The 22,634-nt window shown below is 33.5% G+C and overlaps 1 protein-coding gene across 1 annotated transcript in view; it reads right to left on the reverse strand.

Moving 5' to 3' along the window:
• LOC126744772 (nephrin) overlaps positions 1 to 22,634 on the reverse strand; it is a 737,132-nt gene that overhangs the window by 156,946 nt on the left and 557,552 nt on the right. Inside the window, exon 6 of the mRNA XM_050452323.1 lies at positions 8,620 to 8,764. Within this exon, the coding sequence (XP_050308280.1) occupies positions 8,620 to 8,764 (145 nt within the window). The remainder of the gene's footprint in view (positions 1 to 8,619; positions 8,765 to 22,634) is intronic.

The following is a 22,634-nucleotide window of genomic DNA, read 5'->3' on the forward strand; positions in this document are numbered from 1 at the left end:
TTTACTGGCCTCAACACATATTTTTCCAGTACTTCAAGAATGCCCTAAAGGTAAGAAAGGTGATCTTCTATAGAAAATGGAAATTACAAAGGCTAAAAAGAATCCTGTTCTCGTGTGTGTGAATGACATTTTAACTTTAAGTTTTTACTAAGTTAGTTTTTAGCAACTTAATTTAGTTTAGTTTGTTTTCTTATTTTCTTACCATTATATACATATAGTCAAAATCTTCACCTTACGTTGGATAATTTTGATTTAAATTTTAATTTTGTTAGACTAATATTTTTGATTTTAGGCCTGATGATACTTTAGCTAGAGCAAAACACCTGTAGCCATTTACTATAAGCTGTGAGACTGTGTATTTTCTAGACTGTGTATTTTCCTTGTTTTCGTCAATTTTGTGTGTTGGTCTCTTTGAGAAGAATGGATGAGATTTTTGTATTATAGCCATTCATTTTTCTTCTATACATAAATGATATTATAATCTTAATGTTTAGCGAAAATCTTAGAAAATAGACCAAATTTAGGTCTATTTGCGGATGATACGATACTTCTCTGATAACATGGATTTTCTGCGGACTATAATAATCTCTGATCTTCAGGAAATAAGTACAAGTACTAATATAATACAAAATATTTGGATATAGTCAGTCATTGACGGAAAGCTTAGATTTAAGGGTATGCATTAGACATTTATAGAAAGCGTTTTGCAGGCATAACGGCTATTCAGGAGCTTAATGTATATTATGTCTCCGAGGTCGCAGTTTTTTGCAATTAATTGTTGAAAATCTTCCAAATTTTATGAGTTGCGTAGAGCTATCTGCAGTATATTAGATAATAACCAAATATTCTAAAAATAGTTTGCTCTTAAAATAGTTGAGCTCTAGAGATATAAAACACATGCAAAAAGATCCAGAAAAAAAATTAATTACAAAAAACTGCCACCGATTTTGATTTGCAGCAAATGAGTTTCGCATTTAGAGAATTCCTGTACTCCGTTGTTAGTTGACTGACATATAGAAGTGGTGTGCTCAATTATTCCGAATCGTTTTAAATTTATAACTTTAAATCCAAGATACATTATGCACAAAAGAACTGATTAAAATTTTCCAAGCTCCCTCTTCGCATTAAACACTATGCGTAGATGATTGCCTAAAACCATTGTTAAATAGCCAATACTCAATGCCATCTATGCACACTCAGAGCAAAAGAGTAGTAATATTGATTTATAAGTTTCGCCATTTTATGAGTAAAATTAAATGGTAAGATTATTATATATTTAAATTATTTTAACGTAACATTGACATGTTACAAAAAGTTATAGGAGAAAGGGGACCTAAATTTTTAATCAATTTGCATTAATCCGAAACTCTCAGACCGCAAAATGGCATAATTATTGCATTTCTTGATGTGGGTAATAAACCGTCAAAGATAGACAAAGGTTAGACAGCGAAGTCATTCATATTTTAATTATGTATTTTCAAATGCTAAATAAGAGAGAGAAGTAATTACTATATTAATTGGAATATAGGTGTAGCCATCTGTCTGTCTGAGTCAGAGATATGCACTTATGCAGTCTGAATCTGTATATATACAGGGCATCTCAAAAAAACAATTACAAATTTTAACAGCAGATTCCTTTCGAAAAAAAATGAGGTTAACTTAAATTTTCCTAGTCCGAAAGTCAAAGACAACCAAGATACAGGGTGATAAACTTAATATAATTTTTTGAATTTCGAGCCATAAATTAAGCATTTGTTTTTCGTTTTAACAAATTTTGGACAATGTTTTTAGTTTGATTGATCTTAAAATTAGCATTTTTTTAAATTATAGTATAGAGGGCGCCACCAGCGATTTTTAATATGTTTTGTTCATGTTCGTTACTTTTTTAGGGTTCGCAAAATTTAATTTTTTCTTTTAAATATGCATTATGCAAATAGGTTTGCTTATGAAAGGTATAGTTTAAAAATCCCGCTTTTTTTCAAGTCTTATATAGCTCTCGGAAAAAAGTTAAGTGGCGCACCTTTTAATTACTCTTCGAAAACGACAGAAATAACCACCTTTATCCCAGATTGGCCGTCGCTAAACAAAAACGAATTTCGGCCCCGGCTCTTAGACTAATAGAAATTGACACAGTCTCCTGCGGGACTTTTGTGGAGACACAACTGGGAAAACTACGTTAGTGTGAATAAGAAAACTATTATTTAGTTTTATTTTTAATTTTCTTTTTGTTAAATATTTTTTATTAGAAGCAATAGTCAAAATGATTTTTCTAACCTATTAAAAAGAATCTCATGCTCCACTGTATCAACAGCTTTAAATAAATCCAAAAAGATTGCTAGGGAATTATTTCTTTTTTGGGATTGTTATAATTAAAATAAATAACCTTTCTTAGATTATTAAAATAAAGTTGGAAAATGTTTGTTGATTTTATGCTGAAATTACATAAAGCATTATAAAATTTTTACATTCCATGGAAAGCTTTGTAATTTTTGTTTATTAGCCATTTTGAGCACTTCTAAATATCCCAGTCGTAATGTATAAGGTAATTTATTATTTGTTATAATCGTATATTGATGTTGTTTTTTATAAGTATAAACCTATTGAGAGCTTATTTATTTATTATATATAGAGTATTGTCTCTAAGATAGGTGTTTAATATAGATAGGAAATTACCTCGAATGAGCAAAGCCTATAAGCTGATGATTAAAAAAATGAGAGTTCCATTCTAGTTTTTATGGGGTATTTTACAGCTGAAAGAAATCGACACAATTTGAAAGGACTTTAGATCACCAATTTAAGAATTTTTTAATTATTTAAATAGGGTTCCCGTACTCTGTTGTTAGTTGACTGACATATAGAAGTGGTGTGCTCAATTATTCCGAATCGTTTTAAATTTATAACTTTAAATCCAAGATACATTATGCACGAAAGAAATGATTAAAATTTTCCAAGCTCCTTCTTCGTATTATCCTGTTTTTTGAATACAGAAATAAGTCGGTTCTGACTTATTTCTCTATTTTTTACAACAACAATTTTACTGCACTATATTATAATGATAATGTAAAATGCGTACCCTAAATATCAGATATGGTGAAGCTCTCTGTAGGACGTTTCGCATACAAATCTCTATAAAATACAAAATATACAAAGAATCGACCATGCCTCTAGGCCCTATTATAAAGTCCAGTTCAGAGATCTATTAGAATCTTTGATGTGCCGCGAATAGTCCGTGTGCCGGTGTTGCTTGTATTGTCACATGGCATGTATGTTTAAATCGCAAAATTTTATGTGGAAAGAGTCATATAGTAATATTCTAAGCGATATTTAATCGTTCCATCAAATAAATAAATATTTGAAACATTTTTTTTTTAATTTATACATTTGATTCGTAAGATTTGACTACAGATCCCCACGTACTATTTTGTTAAATGTCTGACCTCAGTCGCAGTCACTGAAGCGTGAAAAGTTGCACAGGTCCGGCCTTAAAATTTATTTGTATTTAAAGTTTTATTATTTGGGATTATTGGGTTTGGTTTTATAAAGTTAGAAATTAAGGATAGTTACTAGATAATATTTAATTAAAAGATAAGCTTTAAGTAAATAAAATCACTTTAACCGAAAATTTTCATTTAATAAGTTTATTATTTAGCGCTATCAGTGGGGTGTTTATAATAAGTGATGCGAGAATAGGTGGTACAAAGTACTTAGGCCTATTTATTCTCTGAATTAAGGCATTAAACATTTACTTTTTGACACAAAAGGGTAAAATGTTTTGGTTTTTTGTCTTCAAATTATATAAATTTCCTTTTTTGGGTATTGAGATTTATTTATTTTCCCAGGGTCGAAACATTTTAAGGTCTTTAGGTATAATACCACAAACACAAAAACACAAAAACAAATCCAGAGTAAGAATTAATAATTAAATTATGTTCTTTTGAGTATTGACTTATTAAGTGCAGTTATGGTTATAGCTTAGGTGTCATCAGCATATTCAGAATTCCTGACATTTGGTAGATCAAAAGTGTATATTAGGAGAAGTAAAGGATCTAGGATTGAACCTTGTGGCATATCCGAATCAATACGTTATCAAGTGTAAACAGTTAACACTTGATAACGGTTGGAGATACTTACCAACCGAAACGTCGTGTTACATTAAATAAATAAGACAATGCAAGTTCGACAAGATGTTTTCGCTTGGATTTTAGTCCGCGGTCAATTTTTTGATATTATTTTCTTTCTAAAAATGGACATTTTCGAAAGAAAAATAAAAAATAGGTTTTACGTATATTTAAAATGATTTCATAGATAAACAATATAAAATTTTGCCATTTAAACATGTATATCATGCGAAAATAAATACGATATAGGCCCACGGGTTAGTTAGTGCGGCATCTGCGACACATCAAAGATTCTAATAGATCTCTGAACTGGACTTTACCAGTAATAGCTAACTAGAAATATATTTTGATAGCATTGGCCTGTGGGTTAGAGTACTTAAAGTACGTCCAGCTTTTCTATACTAAAGGTACTTTGTATGAAAAAAATATTATTCCTAAAATTTGCTAGGCACTAATTAAATAGTTTTTAATATAATATTTGAGCTGTAGGACCGAATTTTTAATAGCTCCTTTCATTTGAAGCCCATGATTTAGGTTATTTTATTATAAATCTCGTATTTTCTATTTTATGTACTTGCCGGATTTCAGCAAAAAATTTTTAGTATTTTTGTTCGGCGAACTTTTAATCAGGTTTTTGTTTTTCTTAGAAACTTCCCAAAACTCAAAATTTAACGCCAGTCAGGTATAAGTTTTGTGACGTTGAGAAATAAAAAAATTCATTCCTGATAAAACTGTTTCTGAAATTATTCAGGGGCGGTTTCAATATAAAAATATTACCGTTTTTTGGAATCTCTCAAAAATGCAAACATGAATGCAAGCATGAATAATAAAATTCTTAAATATGAAGTAATACGTAATAAATTGAAGCCCAATATTCATTACTTTCATTGTAACTAAACAGTAGTTCTAAGAAAATACACTATAGAGCTGACATGCCTGAATATATATAAAGTCAATAAATCATAGCAACATTTAATTTTGGACACTAAATTTACATAAATAACTAATATGACAAATTTTAACAAAGCCAGTGATCGTACGAAAACCAACAGCCTAATCTTAAATATTAATACTCACGTAACAAGAATTATAATGAAGATAACATTAAATTAGCAGAAATGTTCGGTAAAAAGATGAATTAATTTTTTAAATCATCGTATAAATACATCCATTGAAGACAGTATGCCTTATCGATCTATATTTTTTAAATTCCACTGATCCTAATAAAATATTTAAATCAACCATTATTTTTCAAATAAATTTTGAGCAGCTATGGATGGGAAATATACAGCTTACATTGAATCTAGACCTCTATCTTATATTGTTAATGCATATTTTTCAATTGGGTCTTTTCTTTGAAGCTAAAATTAGCCAATACCAAAAAAAGTAATTCAATATTGGAAAAATATTGATCGACTTCTCCAATGCCATCAAAAGGACTTTGAAAAAAAAATATTTTCAGCTTACCATCAGTATGGTTTTGTACCCAACAAGTCAATTCAGCTGATAATTTTCAATGCATTCATCTAAATAACAAAACATTTTCATTATAAGCAAAAGATTATTGGTTGGTATTTTGATTGGTCTGTACTTTTTATTCAATGAAGTTGTCAAGCTTTAGACATTCCAAATAATCAGCTGTTTATTTATAGGCATTGCTCATTCGAGGTACTTTCCTATCTATATTAAACACCTTTCTTAGAGACAATACTTTATATTTTATTGATGAGCTCTCAATAGAATATTCTTCTGTTTAGGTAAGAAACCATAGTATTCTAAAGAGAAAGTGCTTCTAGTAATTTAACTTTACAGTATTAAAAAAATAAGAATTATCTTCAATTAGATATTGTTACGTCATTTCCTAATAATCTTATCGTCAAATTAAGAGTTGAAAAACTATAGCAACTGCACAATATTTACCTTTTTTAAATGATTAATGACATTTCGATTTGCTGATTTTCGTTATATTTATTAGGTAAATTAAATATATTTTACTTGCTGCATTAAATAAATATTTTCAATAAGCTTTTTAAAATGTGATTAGACGAATTATATATTTTTAGAATATTTAAATAACCTGTTGCTTCTAATAAAAAATATTTAGTAGAAGGAAAATAAAACTAAAGAAACTTCTCATTCACACTAACGTAGTTTTTCCAATAGTGTCTCCACAAGAGTGCCGCGGGAGACTGTGTCAGTTTCTATTAGTCTAAGAACCGGGGCCGAAATTCGTTTTTGTTTGGCGACAGCTAATCTGAGATAAAGGTGGTTATTTCTGTCGTTTTCGAAGAGTAATTAAAAGGGGCGCCACTTAAGTTTTTTCCGAGAGCTATATACGACTTGAAAAACAAGCGAGATATTCAAACTATACCTTTTATAAGCAAACCTATTTGCATAATGCATATTTCAAAGAAAAAATTAAATTTTGCCAAGCCTAAAAAAAAAATTACGAACATGTACAAAAAAAAATTAAAAATCGCTGTTGGGTCCTCTATACCATAATTTAAAAAAATGCCAATTTTAAGATTTGCCATATCAAACAAACAAAAATTGTCCAAAATTTGTTAAAACGAAAAAAAAATGCTATATTTATGGCCCGAAATTCAAAAAATTACAATAAGTTTATCACCCTGTATCTTGGTTGTCTTTGACTTTCGGACTAGGAAAATTTAAGTTAACCTCATTTTTTTTTTCAAAAAGAATCTGCTGTTAAAATTGTTTATATTATTTTTGAGATACCCTGTATATATTCAGATTCAGGCTGCCTATCTCTAACTCAGACAGTCAGATGCCTACACCTATATTCCAGTTAATACAGTAATTACTTCTCTCTTTTGTTTAGCATTTGAACAATTATGTACATACTTAAAATATGAATGACTCCGCTGTCTAACCTTTGTCTCTCTTTGTCGGTCTATTACCCACATCAAGAAATGCAATAATTATGCCATTTTGCAGTCTGGGAGTTTCGGACTCATGCAAATTGATTAAAAATTTAGGTCCGCTTTCTTGTATAAATCTTTGTAACATGTCAATGTTTCCTTAAAATAATTTAAATATATAACAATCTTAACATTTCATTTTACTCATAAAATGGCGAAACTTATAAATCGATAGTACCGTTCCCTTGCTCTGAGTGTGCATAGATGGCATTGAGTACTGGCTATTTAACAATGGTTTTAGACTACCATCTACTCATAGTGTTTAAGGTCTTTATTGCTATTGTACTACTTCTATTGTTAAGATAACTATGCATTTTGTTATTTAGATAAGATTTAATTTATCATTCATATTTAATTTTGCATTATGTATCACCTGAATTGTATGATCTTACGGTAACGTAATTTTGTAAATATTTTGTTATTCTCTATTTACAGGAACTTACTTGGAATCTTACGGCATTAACAGTTATTTTGTTATTTTTAACAATATTATTTGTAATTTTGAAGTAACTAAATTCAGCTTTTCTCCCTTTAACTTGACAGAGTGCAGGTTGCCCATGCTTCGAAATGTCTGTCTGAACATTTCACTATATGTATATATTTCATGGCAGTAGTGCTCATTATAGTGACCTTATCGGCCGACATGACGTTGACGGATTTTAAGCTGGTAGTCAGATCAGATGGAATTACTATGTTTTAATAAGCTTGTTTTTACAACAATGTAGATTCGCCGGACTTATTTATTTATATTTAGTTATTTTATGATTTTTCAGTATCAATATTTCTCCTTAATATTATTAACTACAGTGTCATTAGTGAAAAAGAGGCATTTAATTGTCTGGAAGCGTCACACTTAGTATATTTTTGAGCTTCTTTTATAAAATAAGAAGGAGACATTGACAGGCAAGGTGACTACCCTGGATATCACTTTAAATTTAATCCTTTCGTTGTTTTTTTTTAAATTTAATTTCATTTAATTTCTTTTAAATTTCGTATGTGTTATGTCAGACCTTTATTGGTTCTGAAGCATGAGGTAATTGGCATTTGTTTTAGCTCATCGGCTCTCATATAAATCTGCAGTATTTACTTAGCAGTATTTAATTTGCTGCATTCGAGCTCTATTCAATCATCTTATAGAAATGTGCTGAACTCACTGACGCCGACTTTACGTTACCTAGAGGTACAAAGGGGACAATCGAGTGATCTCAAATAGGTTTCAGACCACTAGAAAAAGAAAGTACCAAATAAACTGTGTTATCTTTTATTAAAAAAACTTTATTCCCACTGTCCCTACACACGAGAATATGTTGGTAGATTAATGGGTTCATCTATTTAACCTACACCCTACCAATACAATCTTGGCATATAGGGGACTAACTGTAAACCCCCAAGCTAACCCGTACAAGCTTGACACAGGCCTCAGCGAAGCTGAGTATTTATATGATGTAGTTAAAGGTTACATCATGTTTTTATGGTAAAAGGTCAAAAATACCTTCGAAAAAGGTAAATATATATGTGTATTTAATAAATAATTAGATAATTAAATATTATAAACTTACACACAACATCAATTTTCCAAGATGTTTCTAGAAAGAGCCCCGTTACATTTGGATTTTCTGCTCTACACGTGATTGATTTGCCGTCATCTTCTGTAGTGGGAACAAAGCTGAGTTCACTAATTGTTACGTTTTCCATCGTCTCTTCCTGCAATACAATAAATAAATGTATTAATTCTTGACATCAAAACTGGCTAGTGTTTAGTATTATAAAAGTATTAAGTATAGGGTATACAGTGACCGCCTAAAGTTCCGCATAAATTCGATAAAAATTAGAGACATGATTTTTTGAGAAAACGCTCGGACCCGTCGAATTTTATTTTAAGTTACGCATTATTTCACATAAATTTTTGTATACAGGGTAAAACAAAAAAAAAGATATCATCGTCATCGGACATTTTTTTTAAATGGAATGCTATATTTTTTATTGGATTTATGAAATATATGCGAAATTCCAAGAAACTTTCGTATAATCTCAAAACTCAAATGTTTCCGAAATATTTACATTAAAATAACAAGAAAACAAATAAGTACGTCTATTTACAAATTAAGGTAAAATCGAGGAGAAAAATAATGGTATAAACACTGCCAATTGTTTCTATATCCATGGTTGCACTTGTAAAGAATCTCCATTTTCGAATGTCACAGTCAGTTCGAAAATTAATACTTTTTTATCAGAATAAATTATGGCTAATTTAACGGAAACCCAACGAATTGAAATTTTGATGATGCTGGAGTACGGGGATCGAGTGCGCACGCAAAAAGAAGTAAGTGAACTGTTTAATACCAAATACCCAAACCATCCTACTTCTCAGTCAACAGTTAGTAGAATAGAGCACAAATTCATAACTTCAGCTCATGTTAGGAATTTGCCAAGATGAGATCGTCCAAAAATTTCTGAAGAAACAAAGTTAAACGTTCTGCTCTCCGTCGAAGAAAATCCAAACAATGCAACTTCCAAACAAATTTCAGTTGATAATAATATAGCCGAAACGTCAGTAAGACGCATCTTAAAAGCAAATGAATACCATCCTTATAAAATTAGACTAACACACGAATTAAATGAGGACGATCCTGATCAGTTTGTGTTACGAGTTTTGTGTTCGGATGAAGCAACTTTTTGTTTAAACGGTGTCGTAAATCGGCAAAATTGTCGGTACTGGTCAGTGTCAAATCCACACTGGGCAACTGAGGCTCATAGACGGTACCGTAAATATATTAATGTTTGGGCTGGTATCGTGGAAAACAAAGTAATAGGGCCATACTTTTTCGAAGAAAACTTCACAGGACAACGCTATTTGAACGCCACATTTCTTTCGAGATGTCCGTAATTACTTGGATACAGTGTTCCAAGGAAAATGGATAGGACGAAGAGGGCCAATAGAGTGGCCGGCTAGGTTACCAGACCTAAACCCCTGCGACTATTTTCTATGGGGGTACCTGAAAAGTAAAGTTTATATTGAGAAGCCAAACAACGTAGAAGATTTCAAAAATAGAATTATATATGAAATTAGACGTGTATCACCCGAAATAATTGGTAGTATTTTACATGAATTTGTAAACCGTCTTGCTTTCTGCCAAGAAGTAAATGGGGATAAGTTTGAACACTTGATACATTAATAAGAGTTTTCACAGTTCATAACATTTTATCCTCCATTTTATCTTAATTTGTAAATAGACGTACTTTTTTTTTTTTTTTTTTGGGTTGGTGGAGAAATTCTTTATGAACACTGGTTACGCGGCGCCGCCCCCAGTAGTGTGGGACTCAGTGTCGAGTCTGTTTCGTCCTATACCCACTAAAACTCCACCGCTGGGTGGTGCCTTGTGGCTCCCTACACTGCGGTCTGCTAAGAAGCAGTCCTATTGTGTCCCATATGTTTAGTCCCACAGGTTCAATTCTGTAGCTTCAAGGAAGTCCAGGATTGTGCCCAGTGGTAGATTTCTTATACCCTCTAGTGCGGGTTTCTCTTCCCCCAGGAATGTTGCCCTGGTTTGATTAAATGCTTCACAGAAGCACAGTATGTGAAGAGTTGTTTCGTCCTCCTTATTGCATCCCCTACATAGCGAGGTAACTGATTTCGCTAGCGTATGCAGGTGTTTCCTGCTAGGTGCATGGCCTGTAAGTAGCCCTGCGACCCTTCGCAGTTGTTGTCTGGAGAGGCCCAGTATGTTCTCACCCTTCTTGAAGGGTGGGCTGCCTATAAGTTGTTTGGATTGTTCCATCTTTGGCAGCTGCTCCCAGTAGAATTTGTTCTGGTTTGTTAGCCAGTTGCCGATTTCCCTCTTCCAGGTCTTATCGCTGACATAACATGTTGGTTCAGGGCCTACCAGGCTGTTGCTGGCTCCCTGGGTTGCAAGTTGGATAGCCCTTCTTGCAGCCTTATTGTTGCCCATATTCTCTGCTAGGATTATCTCTGGCCTATTTTGCGCTTCGGCGAGGTTCCTGAGATCCTCCCAGCAGCTTTGCACAGTCCTTGACTTAGTCTCGAACTGTTGTAGTGCAAGTGTCGCAGCCTGGTCTCCTGTGAAAATTGCGAAGGTTTTGCCTCTTGGCAGCCCTTCTCTCATCAGTTGGACACAGGTTTGAATTCCTATTATGCTTGCTTGTAAATTTGTTGTTTCGAGGCCCAGGTTTAGCATAAGTTGTCTGCCCTGTTGTTCGTCCTCCACCATGCCCACAGCTACCCCGATCTTGGATCGTTTGGTTGCCATGTGCCATACTGAGTAACCTCTTTGCCTGAGCCTGTTCGCTTCGGCGTCCAGTGGCCCCCTTTTTTCTTTGATGATAAAAGGTTTGTCTAGGTATGTGACCTTGGTTCTGTCTGTTCTTAGGGCCAGGCGCCCAAGGTCCTGTATCTTGTCAAATAGGGCATTGTGCCCATCTTTCGATAGGATTGTTGCGCCATTTGACAGCAGTCTTTTCGCCCCCGTTATAGCTTCAGCCCGTACCACTAAGTGTAGCGGGCTTAGTCCTATCAGGTTCTCTAGGGCAGCAGTCGGCGTTGTTGACATCGCTCCTGTTATGCCCAGACATGCTATTCGTTGTGTTTTGTTGAGTATCTGTATTACAGTCCTCTTTTCTGCCGCATGCCACCATATAGGTGCTGCGTATGTAATGATGGGTCTAACCATTGTCGTGTACATCCAATGTACCATTTTTGGTGACAGTCCCCATGATCTACCGAACATTCTCTTGCAGTACATAAGAGTTTTCGTGGCTTTATTTGTAGCCTGGATTACATGTTTCTTGAAGCTGAGTTTTTTATCCAGGGTTATACCTAGATATTTGACCTCATCTTCAAGTCGCAGATTTTCTCCATAAAATTTTATGTTTCTAATGGGCTCTAGTTTCCTTCTTTTGGTAAAGGAAACCAGAGTAGTTTTTGTGGGATTTACCCTTAGTTGTTCTTCCTCACACCAGTGCTCGACAGTAGTCAGGGCTCTTTGCATTTTTTCGAATACATGAGCCTGACTACCCCCTCGTGTAAGGATGACTATATCGTCAGCATATCCTATAGCAAGGATAAGCTGCCTCTCCAGTCGTATCAGCAAGCTGTCCGATACAAGGTTCCACAGCAGCGGTGACAGTACGCCCCCTTGCGGTGTTCCCCTGCACACTTTGGCCTTAACCGTTGTGCTGTTGAGATTTGCTGCTACTTTCCTATGATTTAGCATTTGGGTTATCCAGCCGCCAATCATGGGATGTATTTCTCGTGCTGCTATCGCACGGTTGATTGAGTCATATGATGTATTGTCGAATGCTCCCTCAATATCTAAGAAAGCTCCTAGGGCGATCTCTTTGTTGTTCAGAGATTGTTCGACCCTCTGGGTTATCTCGTGAATCGCTGATTCACAAGATTTACCTGTTTGGTAGGCATACTGGTGTCGATGAAGAGGGTTGACCCAATAGACGTACTTACTTGCTTTATTGTTGGTTAAATGTAAATATTTCTGAAACAGTTGAGTTTTGAAATAAGGTATGTTATACAAAACTTGCTTGGAATTTCGCCTATATTTCATAAATGCAATAAAAAATATAGCATTCCATATAAAAAAATGACTGATGACGTCTTATCTTTTTTTTGTTCCACCCTGTACACAAAAATGAACGTGAAATAATGCGCAACTTGAAATAAAAATCGACGGACCCGAGCGTTTTCTCAAGAAATCATGTCTCTATTTTTTATCGAATTTATGTGGAACTTTAGGCGGTCACTGTTTATATTGAAAAAAGTTAGGAATTAAACTAGGGAAGAAAGGCTCAGAAAAATTTTCAAAATTGGGTGCAATTTTGCACCCGAAATTTGCACTTTATTTTACCCCGTGGTAAGTAAGTAATTTTCATTGTTCAGCAGGCCGAAAGTATCACTTTCTTCCGGTGAAGCAAAAGTAAAGTTATCTCAATATTTTCTTCTAGGCTAGATAAGTAGTTATGAGAGAAATTCATATCTGTCTTTATCAGGTTAATAATTTTTTTTATATTTTAATTTGATGTGATATATTTGTAGCCTTGCCGAATCTCATCTATAGGGTATGCACGAATATGTCATAGTTAAGCTAATCTGAGATTTCCTTTGTCTTATAACACTTTCCCCTTGCAACTCCATATTTTTCTGACTTTTGGTTAAAGGCTTCCTCTAAATTAGGCTTCCAGATATCTCACTTCTGAAACCAATTGTGCGGAAAGTCAGGATCACACTCTTGAATGAAACACACTTTTAGTATAGTAAATACGTGCCATTTTATAATATTACCTAATATGCTTTCACTAGGCAGCTTATTCTTAATTTAACAACTTAGAGAAAAAAGAGTTCGTATTAGTAGCATAGTTAGTATTTTCAAACTGCTTTCGGTAAAACGATGCTAGGCTAATAAAGCTACTATACTCTATTTCAGAAGTGTGTAGAGCAATAAAACCTCATTAGGTATGCAAAAGTGGTACCTGGTGATCCACCAATATTTTATGCCACTACCTTAGTTGGGTATTAGTTTCAATGTAAAATTCTTTTGTTTTCGTTGATTGCAGATAGTGCCACCCGGTTTTGGGTCAATTTATGAGTTTTGCCCATTGTTACCCACTGATAAACATTGAAAACGGTTCGCCAAAGGCGTGCAACTGGGACTTGTTTTTTACCTTATAATTAATGTACTTAAATGCTGAAAACATCTTGTCGGACTTGCATTGTCTTATTTATTTAATGTAACACGACGTTTCGGTTGGTAAGTATCTCCAACCGTTATCAAGTGTAAACTGGTTTACACTTGATAACGGTTACATTAAATGGGATACATTAAATAAATAAGACAATGCATGTCCGACAAGATGTTTTCACTGTACCATTGTCTACCACCTTCAAAAACATACTTAAATGCTATTTTATTTTAGAAAGTTACTTTTGTTTAAATGGAATATTTTTTTTTTCAATTTTTATGTTTTATTATGTTCAATTAATTTTTTTCACAAATTTATTGAACATAATATGTAGAGTAAAACAGTTGAAAATGTCACTTTTGGATCTGGCACATTTTGAACAGTGTATAACAATTTTAAATTATAATAGATTGTAGTCTTCTTCGTCATCTGACGAACTGTCATCACCTCTTGACATTATAATTAAAGGATCGACTGTCTGATCGATGAGGTTGTCAAGATCCCACATTTTGTCCTCTTGCTTAATTACATGCTGGACTGCTTTTCGCCAATTCTCTGGTGTCGCTTCCGTAATGGCTTGATCAAACAGTAGCTTAACATCTTTCATTTTAAAAGTCGTGTTTTGTCTTGCTACAAATCCTTTTACCTGCGCCCATATCAGTTCTATAGGATTTAGTTCGCAATGATATGGCGGTAAGCGCAGTACAGTTATATTATATTTTTCGGCTATATCTTCTACGGCGTATTTCATGAAACGAGTTTTGTGTAAGTTTGCTATTGCCAGCAGTTCTTTTTTTATCAAATTTGCTTCAAACGCAATACCTTTTGCAGTCAGCCAATCGATAATTTCTTGCTTTCTCCAACTTGAAGTTGGCGTCTTCTCTATTCGCCGTGAATGATAGCTTGCGTTATCCATAACCACCACCGAATTAGCCGGAAGAAATTTTATCATTTCACCAAAATAGTCCTCGAAAACGTCTGAGTTCATGTCTTCATGGTAATCTCCTGTGCGAGTCGACTCAAAGGTTATCAGACCTTCTTTTAAAAATCCCTCTTCGCTTCCAATATGTGTGATTATAAGTCTTTTTCCTTTTCCCGAAGGTACTTTAATACCCGTAGACAGGCCTTCTATGAAAGCTTGGCGAGCACTGGTTATATTTTTGTCTTGCCACATTTTTTGGACTATATAACCTTCGTTAATCCATGTCTCATCAAGATAAAAAACTTTCTTTTGCTCCCTGCGGTACTGCTTGATACTTCTCATGTATTGTCGTCTCCAACAAACAATTTCGTCGCTCTCCAGTAAAAGTGCTTTGCGGTTATGCTTTTCCCAGGCAAAATCCATATTTTTTAAAGTTTTCCATAAAAGTTTTCTACTTATCAACGGAATACTGTCATCTCGGCCAAGCTCCATTAAAATTTTGTCTAGGGTGGGTATTTCCTTTTTAAAATAAAAAGAGTGAACTTTTCTTCGAATTATACATTTAGCATTTTCATCAAGGACTTTTGTAGGTCGTCCTGGCTTTTGCTTGGGAGATTCCACTTGACCTGCTACTTTTCTTTCCCGCAACAATTTGAAAATGGTGGACTTTCCAATTCCACTCATTCGAGAACATTTTTCAACAATTTCTTGCACAGTAAAACTAGGGTAATCGTGTTTTATGCAATCATGTACATTTAAAATAATAACTTTTTCACTCAGCGATAGTGGAGAATTTTTAGTACATCTTTTCGTTGGACTGAATACCTTTATATTATATATAATATAAATATTGGGATAATAATATTGTGATTACACTACAGCGTAGCAGTGACTACTAACGTTTAAAATATGATTTAAAAGTATTTATAGTCTGTATATATTACCTGACCCCATTTTTGCATGTTACAAAGCGTTAAAAGATAGGTACCTATACAAAAGGATTAAAAGTATTTATTTAGTATTTAATCTCTTTCAAAATAAAGGCATTTAATCCGTGAAAATTAAATTCATAAATATTATAAGTACCTGCCTGCGCCTATGAACTACCACGAAATGTAGCCAAACAGAACGGAATTCCCCAGTTTATTGCTCTATACACTTCTGAAATAGAGTATAGCTACTTTGTTTGATGCGTTTCAGCAAGAAATATTTGCCCTGGATAAAAATGATTGCTTTAAAAAATTTACATAGGTTAGCGACTATCTTACATATATTGCTTTTTATCTACATTTCGTAACGAGTTAATTATTCTGCAGCTAGTAATAGAATACACGTGTCCATAACTTCTTACTATGCTTTAATTGTCCTGCTTTATTTAGCAAAAAACATGGAAATAAAGTGATTCCCATACTTTTCTAATTTTCAGACTGAGATAGAGATATATAAATGAAAGTGTGACCTTTCCACCTTTTTATATACCTTCGTTAACTTTTTTTAATAAAGTATGGATCGCCTGCAAACAATGTTTTCTCCCTTAATTTGTCAAATCGAACCGAAAAAACATTACTTCGTTCCCATACTATTCTAATTTTCAGACTGAGATAAAGATATATAAATGAGAATTCGACTTTTCCACTTTTTTTTATATTATGAAGAAATTCTACTACCATTTTCAATTCTTTTTGATTATTTCACAAATATCATTAATATAAAAAAACAAATCCACCAAGAAAAAAGAATTTTTTTATAAGCATATCTTTATTTAACAATAAGTTAAATAAGGATTTAACTTTGAATTTTATTCTCTCGAACCCAACCCAACGTCGAAGATATTATTGCATCAGCCATTTATTTATTAAAAGCAAACTCTCAATATTTATCATTTATTTACACTGTATTTATTTTCTACTATTTATTTCAATTTAAAAGTCGCGTCAATATTTAGACTTATACTGACAAAAATAAACAGATATCTCCTAAAAAATTTAAATTTTTAACACACAACAGGAAAAATTAAAATAAAATTACACCCTGTAAAGCGTGCCCCAAAGTCCTGTCATGAAAATGAATACCTCGTAGGTCCACCCCTGGCACGTCTTAGTGCTGTCACCCTGTTGGGCATAGTTCTTATTAAGTTGTTAATGTAGTGTTGAGGAATGTTTTGCCATATTTCCGGTAATTAATTGGCTAGTTGTTCTAAGGTTAGAGGTGGCTGTTCGAGCTGGTTTAATCTTTAAGACATTTTGGCCCATACATGTTTCATAATTTAAAACTTCGTTCTAAAGAATCTAGTGCCAGCAAAACAAATATTGTGAAAAATTAGGTTAGCACTAAGTTTTTTTTATAGACTCTCTTATGTCTATAAATTGACGAACAAAAAATCACTTATTAGAACAACAAAAAATGCAGAATTCTTGTTGTAGATTGATTTTTGAAAAAAAAAATTAACATAATTCTAATAAAATATCAAAAACAAATTGGTTTCGCATGTTCAACCTATACAAAACTTTATCTTGGGAATTTTGTTCACAAACTCGTTAGCGGTACATCGATAACAACTTCTCCGACTAAGCTTCAAAGAAAATTTATTCCTCGGAGCAAAATTCGTAGTCGAGATATTGGAAGTAAAGATACCTTTACAATGCCTAAATTTAAAACAACTTTATTTAAACGGTCCTTCACTTTCAGCGCTATAAGTTTGTGTAACAATATTTTTATTCAATTTAAAGTTCTTAACATTATTGAATTTAGGTATAAATTCCCCATTATTAAGTGAAATTATTATACAGGCAATTACACCAACTAATTAATTTAATATAGAAAGAAGAGACAATGCCAACAAAATGGCAAGAAAGTATTATACCAATGCCAAAAACAAGGTGAAGTTAAAGTGCTCAAATTACAGGGAATCCTACAAAGTCTTAGCGAATATTGTTCTGGATAGACTAATGCTATATTCAGAGAATGTTCTAGAGGAATATTAGGCGATTTTCAGGAACTTTAGATCCACTATTGATGAACTTTGTACACTCAGACACCTAGAGAAATAATGGAATTTTAATAGTACTATTCATAATTTGGTTATAGATTTTCGGCAAGTAGACCACTGTATTGAACGATTTCAGGTGTGGAATGCAATGGCGAAGTTCGCAATTTTAAGAAAACTCATCCAAATGACGAAAGCATGTATGAAAGACGGAAAACCTAGAATGCGAATAAATAATAGGCTCTTGGATAGCTTTGAGGTACATAGCGGATTAAGACAGGGTAATATCATCCTAGAGATATCAAGTCAGCAGAAATTTAAACAAAACTCCTAAATGCCCGAAGCAAGAAACTATTATTAGCATATGATATTGACATCTTTAGAGACTTCACACCAACCGTAAAAAAGATCTTTAATCGCATAGAAAAATCCACGACAGAAATAAGATTAATGAGAAAAGAACAAATATATCTGTATAAACAGACAGAAGCTCAGAGATACAACAGGGAACAACGTGTAGCAATTATAGTCCAGAACGACGTCGCAGAAAAAATAAAACGTAGAATACAAGCCGGAAATCGATGTATGTTCTCTCTAACCAACTTTTTCAAATCCAAAAAGATTTCAAGGACCTCAAAGGTGAAATTCTACGAGGGTTGTCTTTTAAGTTTTGCATATGCAGCTGGAATAAAACAAAAAAATAACTTTTAACGACTTTATTCTTTTGAGACAAATGTTGCAACCATCTTTTTGGATACACCTCGAGAACGAATGACTTTTGTTGGCTTTTCTTCATCTTGAAATACCCATACAGACGACTGACGTTTATTTTCAGGTTCATATGAGTAAATCCATGATTCATCACCACTGACAATGCTGTACACATTTTTAGAGTTTCCTGCCTCAAAGCGGTCTAGAGTGGTTTGACACCACATCACCCTAGCTTCTTTCTGTTCTTCAGTTAACAGATGCGGTATCCAGCGGGAAACTAATTTTCTTACCCGTAATTCTTCATGCAAAATTTTTTGAATTGAGGTCTTTGAAATCGCCAATGAAGCCTCAATCTCACGATATGTCACATGTCGATCTTCCGTGATAAGCATACGCACAGCATCGATGTTTTCTTGGGTGACAGCCGTTTTTGGTGCACCTGACCTTGGATCGTCGCTAAGACTAACCCGTCCACGCTTGAATTCTGCATACCAACGAGAAACTGTCGACTGATGTGGTGCTTCATTACCGAAAACAGAAATCAACTCAGCACAGCATTCTTGTTGAGATAATTGCCTTCGAAAATTGTAAAAAATGATGGCCCGAAAATATTCTCTGTTTAATTCCATGGTATGCGCAATTTGCTACCTTTAAAAATTCACTGTAGCTGTAAAACTATATGTATCGCACTGACGTTTTGAATGTAAGAAAAGTAAAGTTTGAGGTTAAGTTTGACTAACGACATTTGATTAGTGACGCCCTCTATGTTTCTATATGCAAAACTTAAAAGACATCCCTTGTATAAAAGCATTATGAGGCCAATAGTCTCTTACGGGTGGGAGATATGACTAAGACTAATGAAGAAACACTCGTCTCGAAACAAAAATTAAAAAAAAATTGTTGCTTCCCTCCACAATTTTAATAGCAACCAGTATCGCATCAGGACAAACACCGATATTAGTGGCAACGCGATATTGTCAAAGAAATTAAGGCCCAGCGTCTAAGATGGTATGGACATGTACATACTTATACTACGAGATGACAGACTGAACTACGAGATGAAACTAAAATGCAAAAAGAAAAATAACCGTCGGGAAAAACGCCAGTTAAAAGAAATCCCGCCAAAGATGACGAGACAAACCGGATTTTATACAAATGAATATCCCTCTGAACACAATGGAGGATGGGAAAACTTGAAGGAGTATAATCAGCCAAGACTGGCATTCTAGCAGCAAAGGCTTCTTCACTGTTAGTAAGACCATTGTTGCAGAAGATTCGCTAACTTTCTACTTGTTTCCAGAGATGTCGCGCGGTATGCCTGCCGATCATGCGATCGAGATTCCTGATTCCTGAATGACCTAGTATATTGGCGCCGAATAAGATCTTTACAGTATAATAATTATTCTTTAGATATTATGCCTTTCTTCATCTTAAACAATTGCTTATGATGCAATGCCTGGGTTGTAGAGCTGCCTATGCGTTTGCAGCGGAGGCACTACCATCTCCTACCCTTTAATTTTTTTGGAAAAATGTCTCTTTTTTTTTAATAATAATCATTTACTTTAGAGGTATTGTAAAATATTCACTATTAGTCTTACTTGAATCATTACTCTGGTTAAAATTTTTAGTCTAAGGTGATTAAATTTAGATTGTTAAGTTAGACGACTAGACTTCGCCATTTTCAGCAATAATTGCTTAAATGTAATTTTTAAAATTCAAGTAAAGTCATTGTTTTTTAAACAACAATAATAATAGAGTATGTGCTCAAACTCCTGAAGTACCTATTAAATATTTTTCTGGGCATAGCTCGGCATTCATAAACTATTACTGCCGTCAGTTCGTTTACTAGGGTATTAATTAGAATAATTCTTTCCTAATAATTTCTTAACTAGAATTACATGATAAGGTGGTGGCCATTCCATTAAAAATTTAATAAATTTAAAAAAATTGGCATTATTAGCATGGTACGACTGTTTAATGAGATAGAAACTCAAAATATGAATTCTTTTGCTAATTTTTTACCATAAACATTTAACTCAGGACGATTAAAATAAATTGATGTTTTTCATCTACAGAAGACATAACTTAACTTAGACCCAAGAATCATATTCGATTAGACCCATTGCTATAAAATTCCATATTTCAATTTATATTTTATCGCTTCATTTCATTAATATAAAATTGCTTTTATGTATTTACGCTGCAAGGATCCAGACATAGTGGAAACAACCTGTTTACTAAAATTTAGTAAGTAATGCTAAAAAAAGTATTTGGTAAAGATCATAAAGAAAATCGTTAGGAAATGCCACAGTATAAGACTTAACTTTTATAGGTACTGTTTGTAATCAAGGATCAAATAATCGGTCAGCTATTCAAATGACAGTATGAAGTGTTTTTTCAGGAATTTTTTTAGTTTTTAAATATTAAATCATTGGCGAGCTCTTGCGAGGCACGCCATCTAGTAATAAAACATGTAAGCTATTACTTTCTTCCATACCGTTAGATGGCTCTAGGTGTGACAAAATAATGCTGTCGTGCATTAGCAAGGAACAGTCCATTCTATTTACTATGGTCTAGTCTTTATCTATAGTTAATAACAACCATGAAAGAATTTTAATTTTCCAGGTAGTTGATGTCATTCTAATTGTTCAAACTATGACTCGATAATGAATGATTCTCAAATGAAGAATTTGAATGAAGCTCAAAAAACGGCCAAAATATGAATTTTCTTGCTAATTTTTTAGCACAAAAATTGAACTCAGGACAATCCTAATAAAATGATGTTTATTACTTACTATCTGACTAATCTGTTTAATTGAGGTGCGCTTCTTTCTGATTCTCTAATTTATGAACAAACTATCAGATGCTGATTAGATCTTAATAGCATTTCAGATTATATTTCGCCATTTAAACCTAATCATCAATGCGTGCGTGAGTATGGCGGGTGAAGAAGGTGAGAAAAATAGCTCCAACAAATTTTGCAAATACTGCTAAAAAAATTTAAAATCGCCTAGATCTAGACCTCCAAACATCATATAGGGTACGGGTTGCTTTATAAATCACCATAAGTAAAGGAAGTCAAGTGAAATGTTGCCGTCAATCTAGTAATGAGACGATGTTAAAAAACTCAGGCGAGCAAATACCTAAGAGTGTTATTAAACTCTTGGAGGCAAAAGTTGAAATTATCAGAAGCAGAGATGAGCTAATGTTAGAATTAAAGGCAAAGGAAGTCATCTTTTATGAAAATCTTAAACTTCCTAAACAAACTACTTATAATACCCTGCCAGTTTTTAAGACTGACGAAGTTATCCAACAAGTCTGGCATGTAAGTCACGTGACCAGATATGTCGACGTCAAATGTAGCCGTCCATGCCCAAAACGTCGGCCGTTATTTTGATTCACTTTCGCGTTACCTTTCACCCACTCAACATGTAATTGTTCTTTGTACTTTCCGATCCTCCAAACCCCTTTCCCAGACCCTTCTCTAGCACTTACCGGCGGTAGCTGAACCTATTCACGATGGTAGCCAGGCCGGATGTATCGTGAGAGATGCAACATAATGCATTGAAGAATAAATAATATTTAATAACTATTAAAAAAGTCTCGAGTTGCTTTTTCAAAAAGAGGATGCTGCCAACACAGGTAGTTTCTCAAGATTAAATATTAATATCCTTACTACTCTAGATTTCATAATTTACTACCAACATATCCGAGGACTTCGAACAACAGTCACCGACTTCTATGTAACTACCTTGTCCGAAGAGCATAATATAATTACAACCACTGAGACTGGTCTTACTACTGATAAAGATTCAGAACTCTTTGATGTCCATTATGCTATCTACAGGAAGTCCAGTTTTAAAAAAAGATATTTATTATCCTGCATTCAGTTTCAGCTTGTCAGTATAAAATAATAAGGATTGTGATTTTTTATCTGGGGCTGGTCGGATGTGGAACTTGCCGATGATGTTACATGTGTAAATTTATTTTATGACAAGTTCGCTGGCTGTATTGACCAAGCTATACACAAAAAACAAACCAATAGTCGCTTACATCAATATCCTAAATTTCCAATTTTCTTCTTCATAAAAAGTAAACAAGATATTAGACTTGAAAACCTTCTTCATAAGCAGATCAAAGAAGGTCATGCAGATGTAGATACCATTAAAAAATTTAAAAACATGAAAACTTTTGTTAGCAGACGGCTAGTGAATTTAAGTTATAACAGGAAACCATAGAAATCCATG

The sequence above is a fragment of the Anthonomus grandis genome, chromosome 14 (assembly GCF_022605725.1).
Source record: "Anthonomus grandis grandis chromosome 14, icAntGran1.3, whole genome shotgun sequence".
In the NCBI taxonomy this organism is placed as follows: Eukaryota; Metazoa; Arthropoda; class Insecta; order Coleoptera; family Curculionidae; genus Anthonomus; species Anthonomus grandis.